This window comes from Falco biarmicus, chromosome 4 (assembly GCF_023638135.1).
Source record: "Falco biarmicus isolate bFalBia1 chromosome 4, bFalBia1.pri, whole genome shotgun sequence".
NCBI lineage: Eukaryota > Metazoa > Chordata > Aves > Falconiformes > Falconidae > Falco > Falco biarmicus.
Genome location: NC_079291.1, coordinates 27,997,613 through 28,024,812, shown reverse-complemented (window position 1 = coordinate 28,024,812; position 27,200 = coordinate 27,997,613). Strand labels below are relative to the sequence as shown.

The following is a 27,200-nucleotide window of genomic DNA, read 5'->3' as shown; positions in this document are numbered from 1 at the left end:
AACGGAGATTTTGGTTCTCTAACCTCACTGACAAGGCAAGGTGGTGGTTGGACTGCAAAATGTCAGTGCTGGTGGCTGGGAGCCCTAGGGATGTGTGGGGCGCTGCCCTGCCCCTTCCCCGGAGCACCGGGCCAGGGTGCGGGGCTAATCCCCCCCCTGCCTTTGTGATCTTGCCATCTACATCAGGAAGTCGATTTAATGTGTTGTAGGAATCAGTCCCCTGGTTCTTGCAGAGGCATTTGATACAGGAGGTTTAAATGGCTTGACCAGGGTTTGGGCAGAATGGAAGTGCTTAAGTTGAGCCACAGAGCCTGGGGTGGGTGGGAGCCCGGAACATAAACGTTACCCCCTGGAGGTCCTTTCTTCAGCTGTGTTGTCCTCAAAATGTGTCTGACGTACCTGTGAGGAGGCAGTGATCGGGAGGAACATGCCTAGGTGGGTAAGGAAACCTTTGAGGTCTCTGCTGCTGTGACCCTGGCAGAAACGGGGAGGAGGAGAGGGTCAGGCGCCTTCTGCCATGATGAAATCTCCAGCAGTGCTTTGAGAGAAAAGGCTTTTGGTGTACCTTGCCCCCAGCTCTGGTGGGGCCAGGCCTTTGTACATCCAAGGCTTCTGCAACAGGCTGCGCGGTGGGATGGGGAGGGAACCTGCCCTTTTTGTGGCTGGGCAGTTGGGTTTCAGCTGGAGGTTTTGCCGTTGGTCCAGTCTCAATGAAGGAGAGCAAATGCTGTGGCTGGCTGTGTTCTGCTGGGGATCGTGCAGGGAGGGAGTCGGCAGGGGTCTTCATAGGCTTGGAAGGATCCTCGTGTGCAGCTTGTGCCTCTAGGTATGCTGTCATCAGCTTGGTCTCTCTGTTAAAGGTGGTACTCCTGAGACTCCGTGGCTTGCAATGGGGAGCTGGCCATCTCCTCACGCAGTAAACCTTCCCACCATCGCGTGTTTGCGGGGCTGCGGACCTGGTCGTGTTTCTGAGCAGGTGCCAGCTGCTAGTTCTTCCTCTACCATCGCTGATGAGACTGAAAAGCCCTGTTTGCTTCCCTTCCCATCAGCTGTAGGTAGCCACGCGTGACCAACGCATCATCCACCTGCCTCCCGATGAGCTCTTGGGCGAGCGCTGCCCCACCTTATCCCACCAGCCGTGTGGCTCCCAGGCCAGAGGGGTGCAGGGCTCTGCTCTCCGCGTGGAGGGAATAGTTTATTTCTTGAGTGTTTTTCAGGTCATTACTTGAACCAGTCTGCCTACCGATCCTGGAACACCTTGAGATTTGTTTTGGATTATGTCAACTCGATTGGCTGCCTGATGACTGCTAAGGGTAAATGCTTGTGACAGGCTTATCCTGACTCCTCCACACCCTAGTCATGCACCTCTTTGGTGGAACAGACCTTAAATCGTGGTTTAGGGGGCAAGCTGAGGGTGAGGCGGGCAGTGTCTGCCTGCCCCTGTGTCTGTCGTGTGGGAACCACCCTGCCACCGCCTGCAGCCACGAAACCCCGGCAGCAGGGGACAGATGCAGGTGGTACCATGCAGCTGGTCATGCGCTGCCTGTCAAGTGTATTGCAGACTGGGTGATGTGTAAATGCTCAGCTCGATGGGATTTGGCATAAAATCAATTCCAATCCCTGCATGGCTGCCCTCGACTCCTGCAGCCCCGTCCTGCATGGTGGCCATGGAGGGCTGGCAGGGCAGTTGGTGTAGAAAGCGCTGGCAGGCCTGGGGTAGGTGCTGCTCGCGGGAGACTTTTGGCCGGGAGGGTGGGATGTGGGTGACAGGTGGGTGGGTGTGACCCAGCACCAGCAGAGGCACAGAAGCGATCCCATGTCCATCAGTAAAGGCGTGAAGTGGCACAGCTTGAAAACTTGCTGCTCGGCATCCTGCGTGACGCTCCGTGCCCGGGGGCAGCTCCAGGGGGTTGGGCAGACATCAGTTATCAGCCAGGGTTTGTTGGGGGGTTGCAGTGGGTTAAGTGGGGAGGAGAGGAAGAATATGCTTGCAGAACCATCTTCAAACTAGCTACTGTCAGGAGTAAGCAGGGGTACAGAGCGACTCAGTGACTGTGGGGCTGGCCTTGCAGCTGCTCCATGTCCTGCTTTGGGACAGGAGACTTTGGGAATTGCTTTCCTTCAGCTTTTGGTTCCCATCCCCTCCCTTGTACGCTCCATACGTCTCCTTTCAGCCCTGCAGCAGGAGGATGCTCCCATCTCGTTCAAGGTGATTCCCCCTCAGAAGAAAAGCAGCGATGGGAATGGCTTGCTTTGCCCTTCAGCAGGGCTGTAAGGCCTCCGAGCAGCCAGGCTAAGGCTCACCCTTCAGCCACTGGTGACACTGCTCGAACTTCCTCAGGCTCCCACCGAAGGCAAGGGCTGGCTCTTGCCAGGGCATCTCGCATGCTCAGGAGGTGCTTGATTTTCCCATGAAATTTTCTCCCCATGAAAGTGCTGTTCTCCAGCGTGCTTGCTGCCTTACATACTGCTGAGGGAAGGCTCCGTATTAATGGATGAATTCAGTTCATCGCGGTCTGAGGGTTCCTAAGGTTTTGCTGCTGCTTCAGCCTTGCAGCAGATCCGCAGCCCTGGCACACGCTGTCGGGCAGAACCAGCCCTGCCAAGGGGTAGACGAGCGAGCCCTGCACGGCCGCACTGCCAGGCTGAAGCCAGTGCAGTAGTACTGTCTCATTCATGGATGTTTTGTTCTTGATTCTCCCCTCCGTCTCCTCCTCACCGGTGTGACCGGGTTGCCCCATGGCTCATAGGAGAGGGGCAAACGTCACCTGCAGCATCCTGCAGCACCTTCTGTGCCTCTCGGCAATTAGCAGGCTGACTCATCAGTTGTACTGTAAATAGGACCCAGCTTGTCCTGGAGAGTCCTGCCATTTCTGTTCGGGGCTGCCAGGCAGCTGTGCCCATGTTTCATCACTTTGGGAAAAGATAATTTAATGACAAGGTTGGGGTTTTTTTGTTTGGTGGGTAGGTTTTGTGGTTGTGTTTTGGTTTTTTTGTTTTCTTTAGGGTGCTGTGACAGCTTACGCTGCTGTGAAAACAAACAGCTGGGACTACATTTTCTAAGCCCTTCAGACTATGCGAAGAAGCAAAGGAGGTATTGCTCATTCTTCCCTAATTCAAACAAACCAACCACCCCCAAAGCCCTCAGATGGGTTAGTTTTAAAGGCATCTACCCAAGAAGCCACTTTTTGGCATACAAGAAGATAAAACACCTTGTCTGATAGTGGAACCTTACTTTTCCCCCCATCCCCCTCCATTTTTCTAATGCATCACTACTAATTCAGGAGGCGACTGAACTGGGCCAGGAGCTGTGTGGGCCCTGGGGCCGTGGCAGCCCTCCTCTCTCATGCCCTGTTGCTGGGGAGCTGAGCTGCCTTCTAGGATTTTATTCCAGGATTTTACAGTTGCTTGTACTCTTTTGACAGGGAAACTACTCCACAGACACAAGAGGCTCCGGCATAGCGGTTTCTACGATAAGGATGCTATTAGAAGGGGAGAGGTACAACCAGCAGCCACCGCCCCAAGCTGCCACGTGCTACAAGGTGAAGGGGACAGCAGAGAAAACAGAGGGAACAGGGAAAAGTTAAGCAGCCCTCCGACCCCAGCCCTGTACAGGAAGGTAGCTCGCTAGCTGCACTTGCGTGTTATTTTTGCTTTACGTAGTGAGAGAAGGCACAGGGTAGGTGTATGTATCTCTGCCCACGTCTCTGGCTCTGTACTTTTCTGCTGCTGCTTAACCTGAGCTTATCGAATAGCTGCAGCTGGAGTTCCAGCAGCCCATTTGCAGGCATCAAGGAGAAGTGACGGCTAAAGATATGTCACTACTGCTCCCTGCATACAAATCACAGTTGCTGTGCTGGGCAGAGACTGGGTTCCTGCACCTGTGAATTGACGTGAAAACAAACGGGAGGAAAGCGAACAGTTTTCACCAGGAAAAGGACTGCTGCATCAAAATACGCTGCCGGGACAGGGCTGAGGCAGCAGGCTGCTGCCTAGCTGTTACCTGACACGCAGCACACATGCTTCCTCCCACCTCTCTAACCTGCCCTATTTTGACTGTGCTAGAATAGCCCTAACAATTTTATCTATACAGCTGAATTGCACAGATTATTTTCAGTTCCCTACCTACAGACCAGAAATAATGCTATTAATTCAAAAAAGCAGCAGTTGCTCTCAATGGCAAAGAGGGCTGCGAGTCGCACGTGGGGTTTTACGAAACAGAAATACTGCCCCTTGCTTGCAGCATACTTGCAGTTTCCTTCCGTTAAAGCCCAGCTACAGAAAAACATGAAGACTTCTCAGAGCTGGAAACCAGCTTTCAGTCACCTGGAGACAGGCATGTCTTCTTAAAAACCAGCTAGTCACGAGTCAGGCTTTAGCAGCGAACTGTTCAGCAGGACCTATGTGACGGAAAGGAAAGCAACGCTTTGCACTAAGCGATGTACAGCAAAAATCACCCAGGAGAAGCAGCAGTAGAGAGACCTGCAATGCTTGTAAAAGAAGGTGGTTAAAAAAAAGAGATTTTCCCACTCTCCAGCATGTTTTATCCTGCAGGACTGTGAGATCAGAGGCCGTTCAGCAGTCAGACGAGTGGGACCATCATCGCAGTGCTGGAGGGAAGGAAGGAGTACTACAGGGGGTGGGGGTGGAGAGAAGAACCACACAAATTACCACCACATAGCTTGATCTTTACTAATAAAGCCAAAGAACAAAACAATCAGCATTTTTTTCCTCTTTTTCTGCCCAAAGAGCATCTCCATTTTTAACACTACTGCTTTTTGCAACAGATGGACTATTACACACAGACAAAGCAAACTAGGGACTATTAAGACATCTTCCACATTCTTAGTTTGATGTGATTTCTGAAAACAATGCCTTGGTGAAATGCATTTTTTCACCTTCGCACACTATCCTTTCTTAATGGGCCACCTAGATATCACAGCGCTGTGGTGAACAGGAAAGAGGAGCCACAGGGAAAGTCATGTCAGAAAGACAAGGCAGACACACAGTCAGACGCTTCACAACTCAATACATTCAGTTTCCAGTCTTGCTCCATTCCAAGAGGATTTTGCAGGGAAGCCGGTGCCAGGCCCCACCGCAGCAGAAGGCTGGCTTGGTACAGAGAGCTGGTAGCTGACTTGCTCATTATTGACTGGTGCACTCAAGCATCTTGGAGATCTGCTCAGTATTAAGCTGTTGTAAATGTGTATATACCTCTATATTTTTTAAACCAACAGGATTTAATTCCTCCTGGGCTCCAGCCAGCCAAATATTACCTCCCACAGGTGCCGTTCCAAGCTCAGCCACCAAGAAGGCGTATCTGTGTACAATGACTGAATGCCAAAGCCCTGCCTGTTGACCCCCCAGTTAAGCAGTCGGTATGACACGTGTGGGATTTGCCAGGAAGGCCAGTGGCTTCTGTTCTGTGTTTGCAGGTGGTTCCTGCAAACCTGGCAAGCCCCTTCCCTGTTAACCCACCCCACACGCCCTGCAGTCTCAGGTGAAGGAACAAAGGGGTGGGGGGCGATACGGAACAGGATCAGAGCTGCCCTCTCCCTCCTTTGTTAGAAATTTCTGTGAGACTTCAAACCGGGCAAGTCTCCTCCCTGTCTACGGGCGGGATCAGCGATCCACAGGCTGAAGAAAGAAACCCAGAGTTAGACCTCAGCACGCTGGCCACGGAGGAACATGGCCCTGGAGATGGCCTCTACTGGTACATGCCCTGCACTGCCTCCCACAACCAGCTCTCCCCATTCCTCACCGATCCCTCCGCGTTCTGCTGCTCCCGTGTGCTGCACCCCAGCTGCTTGCCAGGCAGCAGCCCTCCCCCCCCCGGCTTTTCAGCATTTCCCCTCATCTCCAGCTGTACAGCTGCAGCCAGGTTTGGTGCCCCCACCTCATCTCCCCTTTGCCAGAGGAGTGAAAAACCCTCCCCCACTGCTCCCGTGTTTGAGTCCTAAGTGACGAACCAGCAGAGGAGCTACACTGTGACGTTACGCTGTCCCTGCACTGGCACTGCTGCTGTCGTCCAGCAGAACTGAATTTGCAGATTATTAATATCCCAATGGATTTGGCAGCCAACGCTATAAAGCTCAAGGCAGGCAGCCGCTACCGTTCAGAGACCTGCTCGGGAGCAACGGTGCATCTCCAAGCCTGACCGAAGCGCTGGCGCTCAGCACATGGCCCACAGGTCACGTATCGCGATGCGCACCTTGAAGGTCAAACTCTGTCACCTGTCACACTCTGCCCAACAGAAGAGACCAATTAAAATAACAACCTGGAATGACAGAGCACAGGGAGACCTGCAGGAAAGATGACAACAGAGCTTGAGCGAGTGGAGTATGCTACGCTTACCTTTCTCAAGCAGTAAGTGTACTTACTATTTGGAATGCCTAAGCCACCGTCAGTGTACTCGGAGTGTGTCCCACTTCTCCCCAACTCAGGAGCACCTGGAGGCAGGTCTAGTATTTCACAAGCCTACCACACCACAAGGGGAAGCAAAGCACTAGCAGCACAGTTAAAACTAAGGGCAAAGGGCTTTTTCTGTTGGTTTGGGTGTGGGTTTTTTTTTTTTTTCATTTTAAGATGAAATAAACTTCAATTACAGCCTCTAGCAATGGTTTCATATTGCTTATTAATTTTCCGCAGCCTCCATAAGCAGCTGGTATTTGTCACTTCTGTCATACTATACGGGCTAAATGCAGCGGGGCTGGAAGAGGGAGGGAAGGGCCCAGAACAAATCACCACCTCGGTTCGGAAGCAACAGTCACCCCGAGATACCAGCAGAAGAAACTGCCCTGACACCCTCCCTTACTCATTTGTATAGTAGGTGCTGCAGGACAGGTTTATTACAAATCCTTGTGCAGGGGAGAAGCACAGTTACGCTGTCCCTGCTCTCCTGTCGCTGGCAGCAGGAGGTTGGTACAGGTAGTTCCACCTGTAGTTTAAGCTCATGCCACGGGATGATGCTTTGCAGAGGTGGGGACAAGCATCTCCAACCTGCTCCAAGTGCTTAACTCGCTAACCAGGTGCAGGTATCGGAGGGAGCCGCTCTTTCAGGCTTTCAAAACAACCTCCCCCAAGAGCAGCAAAAGACAAGTCAGGTCCCTTCCAGCCTGCGAAGTTTCTGAAAACAGAGATGGCCTCACACCTCTTCATTGAAAAGGGCTGATCTCCATCACCTTAGCTTCTGGGGACTGTGGAGAAAAAAGCAGAAAAATATGAACATAAAACCGTTTTTCATCTCTTTTCAAAGCTGCCAGCTCACCAGTGAAGCTGGACACTGTCCTGCAGCAAACTCTCTGGCGTAAGGTGGAACTCTCTACGCAACCACGCTGCAGAAAGCAACACTGCTGTTGTGAGTCATGCACGAAGGTACAGGACAGAGAGTCACAAGGAGACCAGCTTTTTGCTAACAACAAAAGACTCGAATCAACACACAACACCAATAAACATGCAGAGCATGTCAAAGACCTGAAGAAGACAAATACAACAGAAGAAAGTTCAAAACTTGACTTCTCTTGTCCTGCATCTGAAGGTGTCACTTTTAACAGAACTCAAATGTGGCTTCTCCCGTTCATGCTCTAATGACTTCATGGTCCTTTGGGGCAAGAGGGGTGAGGAAAGGGGTTTATTCATCCGTCAGTTCAGGGTCGAGTTGGTTCAGTATCAGAGGCACTAAACAGTCTCATCTCTTGGCATCAGTCCCCTTTCAAAATGATCTTTTAACTGTCCTGTTCCACTTTGTTTTCCCTCCTTTGAGGTCCAAGTTCAAATGCTGGAAACTGGGAAGTCTCCGGCACTGAAATATCTGAGAGGAAGTGAATAGCTCCAGCCATGCCTAAAACATAATGAGAAAAGAGATCTTTGCAAATCTTTGACATTAAAATAGCACAACTGACAACAAAAGCAATGGCACCCGTTCAAACAACCTCCTCAAGTAGATCTTTTTTTGAACAGGTGGACTTAGGGCCTACAGAAAGGCCAGTTCATCTGTACTTTACCCAGGAACCCAAGTTTCATTGGAAAAGATCAAAGGCAAACCCCAAGAACTCTCTGCTACCGTCTTTTCAGCTGCACAATCTCAACGTTACTTCAATTAAAGAAAAAGTAAATCCCAGTTTGGACTGTCCCTCCAAATCTGAGCAGCTCTTGCTTGTCATTTTACTGATTAAAAACAAAGGCAAAACTTTATTATACTTGTAATGTGAAGATTAATTTGTTCACTACTCATAGAGGTATGAAACACTAACACCCGCATCACCTAATAAAACTCTTAGGGGGACAGATAAGAGAGGCACCCTCCAGCAGGAAAGCATACAAATAAAATACTAGCTCCATTTTACGATCAAGTTAAAATTCTATTTCATCAGCAGCTAAGCACATACAAAGGAACCTTCCTGAAATACAGCATCCGATGCAAACGAAACCACAGTCCCGTAAGATGCACATGCAACTTCCACTGAAAGTGTGCACATACACGCAGAACTGGACAACTTCATGCACAGTTTTTGGCTACAAAAAAAAATAATCCCCAGAATTAAGACATTTTGTCTCAAATTTGAGACTTCAGATTTTTCTTAAAAAAATTCACTGACATTAAAAAGCTAAACCAGACGCTGTATGTCAGCATTAAAGCACAAATCATCCTGTTGTTGGCAGTACTCCACCTTCCCAACAAATTTCAAGCTATTATGTAACAGATTGCATGGCTGCTTTTTCCCTCGAAAAGTGCATGCAAGGGAGCTCTCAGGAATAAGAATACTTACACTTTTCTCACTTAAACATTAAGACATCAACTCCGTACTTAGAAGGGATGCATATAACTACTGCTCTCTTGTGTTTACACCTTGGATTGGTTTATTTGTAAAATAGTCTTTATTTGGTCTGCTGTAATCTCACACATTTGTGATAGGTGGCACACTAGGCTCACGGTTCATGAGGCAGCAGCCCTACTCAAACCTTACTTGGTCTGTTCATTGCTTGCTACTGTGTTTCTAAAATGTAAGGGTGAGATAGGGAATGGAAAATAAACTACAAATTAAAAAACAGACAAAGCTCGAGGACAGTATTTAGGAGCAACTTTGAACTGACAGAAAATTCTCTAAGAACTTTGTATTACTTTTCTGTTTGAGTGATTTGGGTTCATATTAAAACTTAGCTTTTCCTTGCTTTGGTATTGCAGCAAAGGCGGCCTAGCTCTGACAAGCCAGGAACTACTTCGAGACCCCCTACGCACAGCTGCTCCTCTGCCCAGTCCCTCTGCAACAACATCTGTGACAAAACTGCTGCCCAGACTTCTGTTTGCTTTAAGCCAAGAGGCACCAGCACAGCAGAATTTTATTCCAGAGTAACAGTGGCACTGGCTTTACATTGGCAACTGCTGAAACGCAACCGAAAGCGGAAGTCATGATAGCAAATTACCGTCTGTTGTCTTTTTCTCCCCCCATTCTTTTAAGCAGAGGTGGTGGTAGGGGGTGGCTCTATTTTTAATAGTAGAGGAACCCACCAAAGATTTCCCAACTCCTAAGCATGTGCCAAAACCTTCTTTCCTGTATAACACAACAGCATTAACACCACTGCCACTTTACCTTCAAAGAGAGAATAAGGTCGGTCAGGAATACGACATCCATGTGCACCATACTCCAAACACCATTCAGCAAACTGGGGGAAAAAATTTTAGAAACTGTTTTTTATTTAAGACTGCTAAATGCAAGCTTGAGTATCTGCTTATCTTTAATAGGTACTAAACATAAAATAGTGTAAGCAGAGACACAACACAGAAATCACTGTCTGAGATCAATTTGTCCCACTTCAGCCAGGACAAGGCTGCCATTAGGTTGTAGGATATGTATTTCCACAGCACAATTTTCAGTTTCATAGCAATGTAATTACGTGGGTTGTACTTCACTTTGTTTTCTGTAAATCAACCCTGCTACATGTCAATGAAAAATGCTGTGAGAGCAGACACTTTCATTTTCAAGGGCAAAATTTTTCTAATATTATAATATCAGCTTCTTATCTGTCTTGGCACTTAATTTATCCACATGCTCAGGCCTTAGGGCTGTTAATTGCATTTTGGTTTTCTTTCACTTCTGTGCACTAATTTGAAGTATTAAATCTTCAGCTGCTGTTACTTAGTTTTATTTATTTGCTCTCCCCAAGCCTTAAGAAAAATTTGTTATAAATACAGTTAGACAATTATCGCCATCAATATCTTGTTGCAGAAGATGGAATACCATTAAAAAGAGTTAACAGTATCTTTCTTGTGTTTAAACAACACTGCTGCACTAGCTACATTAGACATACGTGACTTATGAACTGCATCTGGATCAACTGAATAGCCACCACCTATTTCTCCTTTATGGCTCCCCAGAGCAAACGGGGCCACAACTTCCCCTGGCATTTCTGTGCTTGGAAGCAAACTGCTGCTTATTCAAAATATGGTGCGGAGATTCCTGCAAAGCGAAGAACTGAGAGGTCTCTCCCTGCTCCCCCTGCAATTTGGGCAAGTGCTAACAAACAGAAAACCCTACTAACTAGAGGGTGCCCCAGCTCTAGAGTTGGAGCTATATGGGGTGCAAGCATGCCCCCAGAGCCATCAGTCTGTTCAACAGCAAGATAAATAGTGGCATCTCCTCCCTTCTTCTCCCCACTCTGTCCTGTTTAAATGTTTACTGGAGAATGGATTTTTCTTCTCTTGGTAGGTGTGTGTGCACACATGCAAACGTCTTGAGGAAACCCAGCAAAAACCCCACAAACATAAACACTGCAGTCCATACAACTATCAAGAACTGACGAAACATTTTTGGGCCCCCCACAGGTATGAATCTTCAAACCAAGGTTTAATTCTCCATGTAATCTTGTCTTATATGTGAGGACTGAACAAGTTTATGCCATGTTTCTAAACTACAATCAGTTCTTGCCACATCCACATCTTACCGCATACTAGCCTTTATTATTACTGCCAGCCTGGGAACTGCAACAGAAACTAAAAAAATGCACCCCAGGCTACTGAAGCACAACCATCATTTACAAGTTCATAGTTTCAGCACAACTCTGAGATCCAGTAAACCACACTAGTATCTTTGTTAAACCAAGGGGAAGGAAAAAAAAAAACCAACCCAGAAAAAAAGAACTATTTTCTAGCAGGAAGGCATCTGCCATTATTTGTCATGTAGGCTGGGCATGCTTGCCACCAGCAGCGGTTTAATCACAGTGCTGAGCGCCACAGGGCTCAGATGCTCTCTGCTGCCTAGAGCCCAGGATGCTACAGGCCGCTCTCCTCCCCCAGGCAGGCCAGCCAGGAGTGGCTCAGCCTCCTGGGGGCCTGTCTGATAATGCCGGAGAAAAGCTGCGAAGCTGAAAGGGAGAAGCACAAACCAAGAGTCTCTGTGAGCCACGGCCTTCCAGCTCTTTTGGTTCAAACCAGGGATTCCCGGGCAGACTCCTTCCCCCAAACCTCCTGTTTTTGGAACAAACACTCTTGAGAGGGGAGCCATCTAGTCCTCTCAGTTACATGCCTTTAGGCACCAACACCATGGCATGCTTGCTTCCCCGCATGCCCCTGCTCAAAAAGAAAAGATTTCAAGAATGCCAGACAAGCAAGTTCCTCTGCCTGTTTCAAGATTTCCCTGCAGGGCCTGACTGAATGCTGGAGATACTAAAATGCAGAATGGCTGCAAATATGCTGCCAGACCTGACTGTGCTGGGCACCCCCAGCAAACAGTCTTTAGCCACCGTGCCACATCTTGCTTCGCAAAGGGATTTCAGGTACCTGCGTCTCCTGGTTTGGGTTTGAAATATATACGCTTGCTTTTCTCTAGCTTGGTATGGAAGAACATCAGGATTCTCTTGGGCCTCTAGAAGAGGAGCACCAACAGGAGGTGCGAGTGCTGCACAGAGCCACAGAAGATGTACTAGCATGGAGACACAGGGAGCCGGAGAGCGGCACTGGCTGCAATGCCAGCTTGGTGCTCTGGCTCACGCGTCCCAGCGGGGGAGTCCACATGTAACAAAGTCCCACTCGCCCTGGAACGCAGGTATGCCTACAGGTGTCCTTCATGGCATGATGCTTTGGTAAACATGAGACAAGCAGCAACTTTTAAAGCTCTGCTGACTGAGGACAGCCTGACAGTGGAGATGAATACAATAGCTTTACACATGGCCAGTGCGCATCTAGAAGCGCCTAAGAAGCAACTCATCAAATTCCTCATTGCACTCGCTTTTAAAAAGGCCTCAGCTAAATAGCTACATATGCGGTATGAAACCTACTATCAGTCAATTAAGCTGAAAGAAGTCCCAACAAACCAAACCAAAACCAAACCAAAGTCTTATGAGATGAGAAAGCCTTGTCCTTTGGTAACTGCTAGCTTATAGCCAGAGCTGAATCATCCAGGTTCTGCTATCAAGTGGAAAAATTCTGAGTGTGTCTTTCTCTGCCATTTGAATTAATGAAAAAATTCAAAGTGAGCAATTTGAGAGCTGTGATTCAGAGCTCTAAAAGGCCCAAACAGACACTAGTCTGAAAACACATAATTACAAAAGACTACAAACAGCATTGCTTGAGGGAGTTGAGGATGACACTGGATGTCTCAAGGGAAAAATTAGTACCACATAACAGTAGTCTGTTACTGTTCAGACAAGCTGATTTTCAGACTCTACTTTCTTCTGAATACATGTTTACTTCCTCTCCTCTTTGCAGAACATTTGTGCATTTCACTCTGCATATTAAGGCAGTGCATGCCCCACATACACAGCTGAAATTGTCCAGTCAACGTGGAGCAAGTGACAGGATCCTCTTGTCCCACCAGCCAGCCAGCTCCAGCTCTAGCACACAACAGCCTACTTGGAACACAGTTTACTCTTGCACAGGCATAACGACGTGAAAGGGAACAGTAATTTTGTTGGGATGCTGTAGAGCTCACCTTGCAAGCTCGGTAGAGGTACTTTTTGTCCTGAGTTAGATTATAGAGAGACAAGAAGGAGTAGCCATTGCCAGCAGTACCATGGCAGATCCCGTATCCTTTTCTCAATAAGCCTCTCTGCCAGATGACATCACTACAATCCATAGCATCTTTCAAATATTTATCCTCTTTAAAAGTCTGTGGAATAAAAACAGAATAAACACATGTAAGTTTAAGTACTAATGGGAAAAAAATAAAGGAAGCTGGACCTAAGAGATCTTTTGCTGTTGGTCTGGGGGTTTTCCATATAAAATTTATTTTTTATTTTAATAATCCATTCGACATAGACTTGCCTTTCTCTTCTAAATTTCCCTACATGGAAAAAGGAAGAAGTTAAGTTTTTGTTTCTGAAATGAAGACTCCAAAGGAAAAACTCAGTTTCAAAGGCCCTTGGTTCTACAACCTGTAATCTATTTGAATGGTACATGGTCCTTTTTTTCCTCTCTCCTCCATTCCCAAACCACAACATCATTTGATTTGAAATATAGAAATGTAATTCTTGCCTCCAAGAAATGTAACACAGAATACTGGCCATCAAACCTGGTCTTAAAAGGCCAGGTTCCAGTCTCCCTGAAGTCATTCTTCCTGCTTACTCACCATCTGCCTTCAGTTCCACGTCAAAAATACACAAGAATATCTCCTTGTATAGCACAGGGCTCTCTTCTGTCACAAGCACAAGCAGGAACACTCCATCACCTTGATGAGTATTTGTATTAGAAATACTCAGAAGCACTAAGACAGTTTGGGCAAAGGACCAATTTTGCAAAGTTTATTGCAACTAAAGTGCATTTTGGACACAGAGAGCCCATCAAGAGAGCGGAAAACCAGAGCAAGTAATTTAGCTGAAAACCACCAGACTTCCACCATTACAAGGCTACTCTTTTGCTCCCCTTTGCCTAAGTCACTCTACAGATCAACAAGACACACAAAAAATGAGTAACTGATACACTACTGTAGACTTCAGTCCTTTAGGGATGGCACCCCCTGGCAGGCTATTTAATAAGGTAATAGAAGCAATTAACATGCAAGACTCTTAAACCCACAAGCCTGATAAAGTCCCTCTTTCTGAACAGGCTTTGTCAGCTACTTAGCTGTAACATTATGGATTAAGGCCTGGCAACAGCATTTGATTTCCAGGACAAACACTGCTGTCTGTAATCGCCAGTCCCTGTGCTGGATATGAAAGCGTAGCCAGCAAAACATCCTGCTATTCTTCTTACCGCTTCTTCAAAAGGCAGAATAATAAGAGTAAAAGAAAAGCAGCACATGCCCCATCATCTCAAATATAAAAAGAGGCCAGAAATGAGGCTGCTAAACAGAACTTGGTCCTATCCCCCTTATCGCTTGCAAAACATTTTGTGCTGGGGAAAGCATCACGTTGACAAAGAAGGGGGAGGCGGGGGGGAAGTCTGCTGTGTTAAGTCAACCTCCTACCACAGTCCAAAGAAAAAGCAACTGTGACTGCTGCTACATTCAGCGGTGCTGTAAGAGATTTACAGTTTGCATTTCAGGTAGCAGCATGAGTAATTATTCTATAAACCAAGCCTGCTTTTCATCAGCCCACCCAGAGGCCAACCAGGGAATCTGCCAAGGAGGGCTGTCAAAAGCAAGAATCAATTTGCATATATTTAATTAAATAGCATACTTTTAAATGCCATGCAAATCAGAATTGCACAACACAAGAGAGATAGCAAACCTCGTTAAGTATAGAGAAAAGCAAACAGTAGGCTCAGTGGTTCTAGTTATGCCCTAGATGGGGCCGAGGACCTTTGCTCTGACGTTAAGTTCTCAATAGCTATCTTAATCATAGAGTAATTTATGGAAGACGTTAAGTTCTCAATAGCTATCTTAATCATAGAGTAATTTATGGAAGACATTCTTTGGCAAGACACATGAACCCACGCTTTTGAAAACCAACATAATTCTTAGAACTCTTGGGATCAAGATTCAAAGAATTTAGGTCAATGTTCTCACATCCAGGACTTTAATACCAAATTGTTTAAATACATGGCCCATTCCCAAGAAAGCCTGAAGTCTAGTAACTACTAGCACCCTGAGAAGCAATTTTATCCACTTATTTCCTCTTTACAAACATACCTACGTAATTATTTTGGGATTTTTAGATGCCTAGCCTAGGGTTCTGGTTTGAAAGTCTAGATCTAGATAGACTTAAAATGCAAGCCTCACAATCTAACAGGCCCACATACAGGTCTCTCTGGAAAAATAGAAGTCTATACGAACACAGAATGATTCACCTTATAAGCTTGCATGAGCATGTGGATGACTCCGGGGGCACCGTGGCACCAGTGAACCAGTCTGTCAGTCTCATTGCTCAGTGACGATGGGTAATTCCCAGATCTGAATTTTTTATGACGCACATAGTCAATGCTCGGCTTCACCAGCTCTGCCAGGGTCTCTTGGTCCACATTTGCAACTGGCTAAAGAAAACATGAAAAAAACCACCACCAAACCCATAAACAGGAGTAGCAACCAATTGTGTATTGACACACTTAATTCTGTGATCTATTTTCAAGTATCCTACATATGTGCCCTTGATCCAAATACTTCGAATCACTTTATGCAGATTTAATTAATGTTTTCTTACAATACCCTTGGGAAGCACATTTTTACAGCTACTGTAGAGAAAAGGAAACTGGGGCACCAAGTTGTTACCTGTCTTACTGGAGGTGACACTGAAAGAGCATGGAAGAACTGAGAACAGAATATGGATCTCAAGACTTCCAAGCCTCTCTTGATACCTTAAAATAGAGAACACTTATGGAAGAAAGATGGTTTTATACCTACCTTGCTCATAATACACACTTAAAACACAACGGGTTACACATTTTGTTTTAAAAATAACACGTAAACAAACCTGTCCTATTTCCCAGTAAATGAAGAAGAGTGTATGTAGTGGCATACCTGGCAAAGGTTTGTGAAGGTTAAAGTTCCACATCATAAACAAAACTCCCTGAAGGTATAGGCTATAAATCTTCATTTCCAATTTCAGAAGCAACAGCTACTTCTCCAGCTAGCTAAACAGCTTTGTACTACAAACTCATCTTTACCTTGCTATTCTGAATTTTCTTTCTCATTTCTTGTATTTAGTTTACGTCCTTCCAAAAGGAGAATATATTACTTACAAGTAGCATGCAGGTTGAAGAAAGGTTTAGAAGCTGACTATCTGTTGAGTCTGTAGTTGTGCTTTGTTGGCATTCTCTCCTCTACCAGCCCATTTAACAGTATTTTCATAACAGAACTTGCTGTTTTTACACAGCCTACATGATTTCTGGAATTCCTGCAAGCTGTGGGAACAACTTCAGAAACTGGAACCTATAGGAGCCTAATAACTGAGCTTATTTTTTTTAAATAACTTGGTCTTTGTGGCTGACTCGATGTCATACAATTTCCCTGTTTCCCACCAGCTCCAGCACGTTTGCATTCAATAGATGAGCACACTGCAACAATTGCCAGCCTTAAAGCCAAATGAAGGCAGACTTTCAATAGCTGTATTTTCAGTAACCTGAAAACCACAAAAGCCTTTATTTCACCTCAGCCAGGAAAGCTTTGCCAGACTTCTACCTGCCAGGTCCTTCAAGCAAACACCACCTCTGCACTTCCGAGTGGAACGGAAACCTTCATGCTACTAACCAGAAGTACACCTGAATACAGATCAGCTCATCACGAAGAACACCCCGGAGCGGATCAGCCCTCACTCAGACGCTGACCTGTGGGGTAGGGAGGCTCTGGGGGAAGGTTTGTTTTCAGGCTCTGATTTCATGCTGCACCCCTGCAGCAGAAGGCAAAGTGGATGGGCACCAGCAATAAACGCTTCAGTCTTCAGCTGTCCAAGGCAAGTCCAGCCCAGCACATCTGTCCTTGGGAGGTAAATCCAGGAAAAGCAGAGTTTTTTAACAACATCTTTCTCACCCTGTGCTTCTGAGAAGATCTGAGTGCAAATGAGTTCTTTGCCTGAGCTGCTGAGGTTCCCAGCACCTACTTCCAACAGCAAAAAAGTAACCTACAGGCATGTGTCCTGATTCTCTGGCCAAAAGCAATGATACGCAAACAGACATTTTTGCCTCAGGGTTCGGGAAAGGGGCTAGGATGAGAGATTCCCCAGCTAGCACTTCAGAATTCCCCCTCTGCCTCCTGAATGAGTTCTTTAACTCTGCTGAGCTCTTGTGCTTCCAGTAGTCTTCTGCAAATAAATCCATCAATACACATTTCTTCATAAATGTGTTGTACAGAAATTATGATTAGTGACCTTCTCATCTCAGGTGCTATGTTGGACACCCTTTTTTTTGTTATAAATCAACCCCTCGACAAACCGTCTCCTGAATTCTTTGCTGAAAATACATAAAACCTGCCCTCATTTGGCGTGGGAGGGATGGGGAAAGGATGAACTCCGATATGCCATCTTCTTCTGCAGTGGATGACTCAACTCTGCATGACTCACAGTATTTAACGTACAGTGAAAAGACAGTAATCCAATGCTGCACAAACAATGGCTTTGTGGTAATTCTTAAAAGCAGCAATTATACGTAAAGGAAAAGATAGTTACAATTTTAACATGTACACAGAGTAGCTTTTGCTTAAACCAAGAAGTACTGTGCAATTACTTCTGCTGTCAGCCTTGAATAGTAAACAGATGATGGAGCCTTTAAAGAGGCTTCTTTAAAGGACCAGATGTTTCTCAGAAAATCTAGCAGAGCCAGGGAAGAAAAAATGGAAGCCAGGAAGATGAGGGAGCCGGAACGGGGCAGACCACCTTGCTGAAGAAGGCAGGAAGTAAAGACAAGAGCACAGTAAATCAGAGCAGCCTGTGGCCCCAGTGAGATGGTCATTGCAGAAAATGGGCGTAGTGAGGTTCAGACAAGCTCCAAGGTAGCAGAGCAGAACCCATTTCCATAGCAAAGTCAGCTGCTTTAGCCTGAGCTACTGGTGGAAGTGGTGTGAGCTAATCTGAAACAGATGGGGAGAAGTCACAGCACCTTCTGCAAATGAGGAACGGCTGAGCAGTGGCAACAGCAAATACTAGCTCAGTCACTTCTGCTTCAGGCTTCGAGGACATGCAGTCCTTCCACTTGCCTGAAGGAAAGTCATTCTGCATGAGCTGGTAAGAAAATTAACATTTGAAAAGATGCACGGACTAGCAGCACCTTTAAAAACCAGAAACGGGTACAATCAAATTTTGCAGCTCTATGGCCACCTTCTATAACGAATCTTAAGGCTGTTTTTCCAGATTGTACAACAGAAATAAGATATATAGGTCTGTTCTGAAAAACACTGTAAACCTACTGGAGATTCTCAGGGCAGGAGGGAATGGATTTAAGTGTGAGTAAGAGGAGGTATACAGAAGGGAGGAATCTCACTCAGGACAACAGAAAGAGGAGAGCAGGTGCCATAAATGCACTAAGGAACATCAGATTTTTGGGGGACAGACAGTGGGGATAAGGAAGAGGAAGAACATATAAAGAATAAAAGCATACTGAAGACAAATGTGTGAATAATGATACTCTTCCAAAAGCTTCAAGACAATGAAAAAACACCACAAAACCCACAGTCACCAGAGAAAAGAGGACCATCATGGAGGGCAGGAGAGGCACCAGCGGCGCACTCATTTAAAAATACAAAAAAATTGAAGGGTGATGGATGGTGAGTCTTAGCTGCTCTAAATGCAGGCACCAGAAGAACTAAGCATGAGGAGAAGGGAAGGCACCTCACTGTCTCTGCTGAGGATAGGAAACTTTATCTCCTGCAACACTGGTGCTCTGAACCACAACTCAAGGGTTAATTCACTCTAGTGCAAAGATACTCAAGTCAGTTTTCTTCGGATATCAGGGCCTGAACTAGTATCTCTGCACAGTTCTGTGCTGCAGAGTCTAACTCTGAATTGTGAGACCCTGACCCAGCACAACACTGTACGTGCGTAAGAGCTTAAGATAAGATCCTCCGATGCAAAGCAAGAAATCACTGGTGTTTTACTCCAGCCCACAGAAGATGCTCTTACCTGCATGAGCATGTAATAGATCCCAGCCACTCCATGGGCCGCTCCAACGTATTGCTTCCTGTGCCACTGGTACAACAGAGGACAACGGTCTGTTTTCCGCTCCTCCTTCGAAAAGTTTTTCCCCGATTCAATAATAGCATCTATTACCTAAGAAAAAGAACACACCCCTTCCATTTATCTTGCTCGCTTTGATTCAGAGGGTTTTGCTTTGTCATGACTAACACTACAGTAAAGAATAAGCTACAATGAACCGTAACAGGACAACAATATTCAATTAATTAGGATCTGAGCGTTGAGGTAGAAATGGCAATTTTCCTAAATGATGGAATCACTTATGTTTCTAGGAGAAGAAATTTAATATGCAAATATTTCCAGCATTTTTTTTTCCAGGCTTGTCTTCTCTGCTTCTGGTATCTGCAGAATGCATCTTCCCCACACCGAATTCTCCTTCTTTTCACTTAAGACTTTTTTTGTAACATTTTCTCATCCTCAGATGCTCCCCAACTAGTCACATATTAGATCCATTTCCAAGGCTGGCCACAGACCCACCCGCACCAGCCTGTCTCAGCCCCAGCTGGGCAACAGGAAAAGTGGGAAGAGACTGGAAGGATGGATAAGACTGAGTTCCCAGTTCTAGGTCCCTCTCCTAATCCCTTAAATTACGCAAAGGAGAGATTCCAGTTCAACCTCACTGATGCTATGGGACTGGAGAGAGAAAAGTATCTTACCTCTTTGATAGCAGACTGTGGGACAGTGTCTGGACCGATTTCAGTATTCAGGTACAGCAAGGCATATAGGTAACCTGCTCTGCCATAGAGCAGCTCATCTGGAAGTTCAGCATCTGTGCTTATGACTGTCCTTTGGAGCTGCAACAGCCTGCATCAGACAAGGAAGGTGGAAAGAGAGAGAGAACATCTCTAGAGATCATACTAGACTATGTATTGTACAAGCCATCAAACCAGAAGCAGAATGAATGCTGAAGCCCAGCTCAGCTGGCTGCCAGGTTTAACACGGGAGCCCTGGTGCCCACCATCCCTGACAGGCAGGCACCTCTGAGCCACAGCCACGTGAGCAACTATCAGGTTTTCGTGCAGACAGAAACAGATGTACGGGTGCAGGTCGAGGCTTTGGAGGAGGCTGGGAAGCCACTCCAACAAACAGGGAAGCCTCCTGGAGCCTCTGGGAATTTCACCTAAGTAAGGATCCATAATTGTAGGTGTGTGAGGGGGGGAAAAAACAAAACCAAAAAGCTCTAATACCACCATTCAGCACTCCCCCTCCCTAGACAACGTTTCAAACATTTAGCAGCTCAATTTTGAAAAGTGCACTGTTATTATGCGCAAGTGTTTTGCTTGCCTTTAGCAACGGAAGAAAAACCTTGGGCTGGCCATCACAACTCTTATCTTCTCCAGAGAGACTCCCCACTACTACCCCACCAGTCTGCATTAGCACCGAGGTGGAACGAAGATCTGTTTTCCAGCCCACACCCTCCCCGTCTCTTCCCATCTTCTGTGATTAAATTGGCAATTAGATGAAACCATGGAGATCATCACATTTTAAACTGAGGAAGGGGCAAGGCAATCTGCACTAAGGCCAAATTCAACTCCCAGACTCCCCCAGCCACTATTACTCAGCAGAAATGTTAGCATTAATGTCATACCGGAGCAAAAACACTGACCTCAACAGTTCATTTACGTTGTCACTGCTTAATACCAAGGAAAAGCCACGCACAAAAAAAAAGTTTGATATTATCATTCCTTTCTTGGAACGATGCTTTGGACTTAGAATTACATTATTTTCTTTTAAATGGTCCACTGTTAAGTCTTATTATTCAAATCATATAGCTGGACAGCTACAAGGTAAAAAGTGCGATCATAGATTACAATTTGGCATCTATAATGTATCACTCAGCTAGTGTCGTGAGTATATTAAAAAAAAAAAAAAAAGGAAGAAAAGAAGCAAATAAACAAACTAACTAACCTCCTTTTCAGTCCTCCTCCTAGAAATGACTTTCCAAGGAGAGGTGAGACTAAAAGATATATTGCTAATGTAATTTCACTAGTACTTATGCTTCATACCTTACAGCAACACTGCTTTCCAAGCTGCATCCAAAATGACATCTCAAGTTTACTGCCAGTTCTAACAGCACAAAATCCCAAACCTACCACCCATTTCAAAACTGAAATATTCATTCAGGAACAGCCACACTAGTATTCTAGATCAGAAAGAGCTCAATTATATTTCCAAATATGAACCAGAACGGAGATGAAGACATAAGGCTAGTCTGCAAATTCTGGTGGTCTCAAGTACGCTGCCGGATCACTAGCAGGTGGATCGCTGGTGCCGAATGCAAACCCCACAGGGCTCCAGTGCTGCCAGCCCTCACCAAGACAGCAAATCAGCTCTGTATCAGCAAACGGACTGTCAGTTCTCCAAGGAAGCTCTAAATCTAAATGGAATTTCTCAAGACATTTGTTACATTTAGATTACTTTGCAAAGGGGCTGGAATTTTTTCGGGCTATCGTTCATATGCTCTGACCAAATTAAAGCCTTTGCCTGTTCAGCAAACACCTCCTCTTTGTTTTTCTGTTACATATCAATCCAATGTGCCATGTTTCTGTCTGGTATTTCCAGATCCCTCCAGTGTACATGTTTTGTAATGAATCTACAATTAAGACCCACTCTTTACAGGAAGCATCACATACTGCACAAGCACTACATATTGCCAGTGACAAGTGTGCAGCTTTTGTTAAATGTCACTTGAATGTGACAAAATCAAGATGTGCATGCATTACAGATATGCCCAGGACATCCTGTCCTTACAGCAACGGAGGACTCAAGATAAGCTGTTAAATATGAATCAAGTGTAAGGCAGCTTTAATAAAGATAAATCCTATTTTGTATTCTTCTACTGAAAATGTATTAGGGGAGAAAGCGTCTCCATTTTTTTAATCCTGTTGTCCAAAACTCTGCTTGGAAACATTACTGAACCAATGCTCTCCAGAAATGCAAGGCTTCACTTTTTCCACCATCAACCACTTACTTGGCAACACATTCTTTAGATTCATTGTCATTTTTCAGCTTGTGATAAACCACTGCACCCACTGCCAGTGGCCCAGCATCACCACAAAGAAAAGTAACTCTTCTGCCATTCAGATTGCGAAGGATTCTCTTCACATAATCAAGAGATCGCTGCAAATGGCTCTGGTTTTTCGTGACACGGTACAGTTGCAGATATAAGAGGGCAATACCTGGAACAACCACATGAAAAAGAGAGTTTTGTTTACTTCTCCTTCTAACTATACCATGTCCCCCTCTTTAGTGCCTCTGAAACTAAAATGCAAATGAGAAGAAGTATTTAGACAATTTAAACACGTCAGTCAAGGGTCCTAGCTCATGCAATGGGAAGGCATCAGACCGTCTATTTTGATTACATTTCAGTCTGGATTGTGACCAAAAAAAAAGTATCAGACTGAAGCCCAACGGTAGACTCACAGTTTTCAGAGAATGAAGAAAATTCATGACATAGGCACCAATGCTTGGTGAAGAAATCACTGAAGCTTCAAAAACTTGGAATAACAAGCATGTGTATGACCAAGCACCTCATACAATACTTACCTATTATATGCAAGAAGTGACTTGTTTTCCATTTGATTTGTAAAAGGATGTTTTGATGAGTTTTTGGATTAAACTTGCCAACTTCTCTATAATCCTTAAATGTATTTCACAACAAGATTATGAGCTTCTACAAGTTAAGCTGGTTTGAAAAAGCCAGAAAGCAAACAAGTCCTCAGAGAATGCTGGAAGGTAATACCAAGCTTCACTCCATTAAATTCATTACATAGTCCTCCATTAAAACCAAACCAAACCTTAAAAATTGCAACAATGTAGGCTGAAGAAAGTTAAATCCATCTAAGTGGATGTTTATTGGCCAATTCCAAACATACATGTTCAGAAACAAAATGTTCACCTCCAGATCCTACTCCATCTCAATCCCCTCATTTCTGAACAGGGAGAGCACTCTTCCAAGCCACAACTAAAGCCGAGTATACACAAGGCCCACTTAACTCCACCGAGGGCTACCTGAGGAGCACAAGCAGAACAGCAAGGCAAGATTGCTGGTACATCCTCAGATGTTCTCCAGGCTGGCTCTGAACATGCCCTTCTAGATGAGTCCAAGAGAAGAGCTGCGGAGCTTGGTCAGCCCAATTCAGTGGCATGGGAGCTTAAGGGCTATTTACTAGGATTTCTGTAACGCTTTTTTATGTTGCAACACATGTAGAAATCTGGGCTTGACCAAAGGATGACCAGAAAAGTAGCCATGAGGCCCAGTTCATCCAATCTTTCTTTGTGCAACACCCTTGAAATGGCTCCTCCAAGATGTGTGGCACATACAAAGAGTACTTGTATAACCAAGATGGACTCTAACATGAGTCCTATGATTGTTACGTGCCAACAGTACGCGCCCCAAGATTTTAAAGTTTCACAAAGTACAAGATTTACGTTTCACAAAGTACAAGACAATACTCAGGACTGCAGTGCCAGTAAGATTTGTCTAGACTTGGTAAGTAACAAGCAAGGCAGTTGTTTTCAGCATTGCTTTTACCTTCTCATTTGCACACTAGCAAAATGCTGCAAGTTTGGGAAGAAAGTATTTGCACTAAGTATTTCCAAAGCCAGATAATGTAAATATTTTTATTCCGAGTTATTTCCACGTGAGCCTTGAAAGAAGTTTATGACTTAGAACAGACACAGCTGGCGATCCTTCTACTGCATGGAAAAACCCCACTCTCATTAGACTGCATTACTTGTTCATCTACATTCCTGTTCCAGCTAACGATGGCTGTGTCACTTTTAGCTTATGACTCATTTTCAGCATGCTCTGGTTTATCAGCTGTAACGTCAGTTGTCGGTCACAGTGTCAGAACCCAGCTCCCTGGGAGATGTTTTATAACGTCAGTGCAAAAAAACCCACCACTGGAGACCTTCTGCACTCACTTAGCAGCCACTCACTTTCAGACCTTGAAATGCATCTACCTTTTAAGTCCGAGTTGTCTAAAACTTCCCTACCCATCCACCCACAGTACCATCTGTACCGAAACAGCAAGAAAAAAGCAAAGAAATTTTACCCTTTCGTTGCCTGAATTAAGCCTGAGCTCAGGCAGAGCCTGGAGAGTTTTTCCAAGCTGCTCCCCCTCACGACACAAAGATAAAGGAACAGATCTCCTCAGGGCACTTTTCAAACATGCTGGGCTAAAAGTCTAAGTGTGCCTGAAGCGAGAGCTAGACAGAGCAGGAATAGAATATGCCATTGTAATAGCAACGTGGCACTTAAGAGGCCTAGACGGAAAAGCATTTTGGCAGCTTGAAAAGCAGCGGCTGCATCAGGCTTGACAACACCAGGCTCTGCCTAAAGGATCAGAAGGGCTCACTCACATCTGGGGAGCATCAGTGGTGCAATGCTAAATGAATGATATAGTGCCTAGCAATAACCGGCGCTTGCACATGTCTGCTTATCTTCACAAACTTCGCAATCTTGCAACCCCACCTCCATATACCACCTCCTCCCACATTCATTTGAACATTTTTGTACAGACAGAACAAGCACAGCCAAACTGTCCATATTCCAGATTGTAAGGCTTCAAGCTCCTGGGCACAGATCACCCCTCCCCCCACCCCCAAAGGATTAGAAGATGTTACCATTAGACAACTGCTAACTAAAAGTCAGTTGAACAGAAAATGCAAAAGTAACTGATTTTAAGAAAACTAAAGAAACAAGAGGTAAGCTGAAATAAAGAGCAGCTTTAGAAAACCCACTCCTTTTGAAAGACAAAGATTTCCATATACAAAACAAGTATCTCTCTGTAACTTTGCCTGCTGAAGTCAATGGAAGTCATTCCAGACAGTGGTGACCAATGGTCCAGAGTTAAAAGAAACCAACTCACACAGATGCCCATATCAGAGTATTTCTGCTGCTCCTCTGAGAATACCAGAACCTCCTCCTGTGAATAAACCCAATTACATCATTTAAGCTTTCTCACCAGTCCAGCCAGTATAGGCAGAGCAGTCATGTGGATCTGCTGTCTTCAGCCCTTCCTCCATTTGTTGCAGAAGGTCCTTGATTTTTGCCTGAATCCGTTTTGAGAACCGAGCACTGACCTGAAAGCAGGAGACAGAAGAAAGGGAGCGAGTCAGAAAAGGAAAGAATGCAAGAATGCAAACTATCTGCTCCACTTTCTTGTTTGGGAAAAAAATCCACCCCAAAACAAAACTAAAACACCAAAACCACTAAACAAAGAATAATTAGTGGATAGATATTACATACAGCCATTAGCAGCGTCAAGGTGGTTCATCTTAAATGTGTCCCATGTAATGCATTCTCATTACATATTAGAGTAAGTTACTAGTATCTACACCTACAAAATTATCTGGGGATGCTTTAAAGTCACATGAAGAGCAGCTATGGATACTGTCACAGTACAGAATTGTATGTTGCCTCTTATCTCAGGCTCTAAATACAGTAAACAAAGCTCCTCTGAGGTGAGAAAAAGGTGGACGTAAGCAAACAGAAGACGACCATCTGCTGCCACTCCACGTGGCCAGTACTCCCTCCAGGGTCCTGGTATGAACACCATGTTACAAACACGGCACAGGGAAACTACAAGCCCCATGTCACCGGTGCTTGCTCTCAGCACATCCTTTGTGTCACTATGGAGCAGAAAATAGCTAAAGGAAAATAAATGCTCATATTTGAGACAATCAAGTCAAAGTCAAGACACCACCTTTAATGCTGTGCTCAATATCCATGATGTAGTCACATTTTCTTCTTAAATCCAAGCCTTTTTTTGATGTCCCGGTTTGTGATTGCTATATGGAAGGCAAGTCACCCACACCACCACTTCTCCTGCTTCTTGCTCTCTCCTCTCCCCAAAACAATATTAGGGCTGACATGCTTTCTCATGAGAGGAGGCTGTTAAATACAGTGACATACTGAAAGAAAGAGCTAGACACAGAGGACAAGCAGAAGTAGCTCAGCAGCTTCAGCTCATGCATGAAGGTGAAGAAACAAATCTTTAATTCTACACATTGCTTGCATTTAATTTTGACCAAGAAAGGTTTACACAGATGCTATATATGAAATATAACAGAGGATACTTTACTTTTGCCAATATTTCTCCCTCATTATGCATACTGTATGGGAAGATACATTACTGATTATTCCCCTAAACCTATGGAACATGGAAATAGTCAATTAACTAGAATTTATTGCCCTATTAACTTCCACGGGAAAGAGTATTCATGTAGTCCCTTCAGAGGACGATTCTACATTTGAGTGGGAGCATCAGGAACAACAATCAAAAATGTCTGGGTTGTTTGGTGGGGTTTTTTTTTCTTTTTATTAAACAGTATCACTTATTGATCAGCTTTTCCTATTAGCACATTTATTAAAAACTATTTTATATATTTAAATAGAGCTTAAGGGCTAGGTTTCCTTACAGTACTACAGTTTATCTACTACAGAGCTAGAGAAGAAAAAACAAAAACCCTCTTCCCTTCCTAGGCTATAGAAAACTCTTTATCATTCTGAGATAATTGCATCATTCTGAGAAAATAGTGATGTACACAAACCTTGCGCCACCCACAAATATTTCCTGAATGTATTATCCACCATCTACAGAAAGCCCCAGGCATACATCATTTGCCAGCCATACCTTAATTATCCGGAAACAGCCAGAAGAGAAACCCTAGGAACATGGAAGTCAGCAGAGCTCCCCTAGCTCCCAAACCAAGAGCCACAACACAGTGGTCATTGGAAAAATGGCATTATGCAATTTGGCTACTTGCCAGCTTACACTGACAATAAGCTACTGTTTTCTGAGCAGTGCTTGATCTCCTTCCACTTTCTGCTTCCCCAGCCTGCTCCTAGATAGCAGCTATAACAAATCAGATCAGTGAAGGCTTAGTTTGATGTTAAACACATCTACACTTGTATTTGTTTTTAACTGGAGAATGAGAAAATTTGCTCATTGGGAAGGTTAAGTTCTTGTTTGACTACAACACATCTGAAAAGGGAAGGGTTCAGATAAATGACAGGTCCTGGATGCCACCATGCAACTGATTACTCAAAATACATCACCCTTTGTAGTCTTGTTCAGAGCAGAACTTCAAATAAAAATCAGTGAATTCAAACATCCATTCAACAAATTCAGAAATCAGAAAGA

General features: G+C 45.0%; 1 protein-coding gene across 2 annotated transcripts in view; it reads right to left on the bottom strand.

Annotated features, from left to right (window-relative positions):
* Positions 1–4,667: 4,667 nt before the first annotated feature.
* The window catches only part of LANCL2 (LanC like glutathione S-transferase 2), a 32,811-nt gene continuing 10,278 nt past the window's right edge, over positions 4,668–27,200 (bottom strand). Inside the window, exons 1-9 of one of the 2 annotated variants that reach the window (XM_056334895.1) lie at positions 25,761–26,024; positions 25,020–25,137; positions 22,022–22,229; positions 19,707–19,854; positions 18,979–19,125; positions 15,221–15,403; positions 12,927–13,103; positions 9,591–9,663; positions 4,668–7,840 (exon numbers count right to left, since the gene is read on the bottom strand). In XM_056334895.1, coding sequence (XP_056190870.1) covers positions 7,725–7,840; positions 9,591–9,663; positions 12,927–13,103; positions 15,221–15,403; positions 18,979–19,125; positions 19,707–19,854; positions 22,022–22,229; positions 25,020–25,080 — 1,113 coding nt within the window. In that variant the 5' untranslated portion in view covers positions 25,081–25,137; positions 25,761–26,024 and the 3' untranslated portion in view covers positions 4,668–7,724. Of the gene's footprint in view, positions 7,841–9,590; positions 9,664–12,926; positions 13,104–15,220; positions 15,404–18,978; positions 19,126–19,706; positions 19,855–22,021; positions 22,230–25,019; positions 25,138–25,760; positions 26,025–27,200 lie in introns of those variants that run through there. The other variant, XM_056334894.1, reaches the window with a different exon arrangement.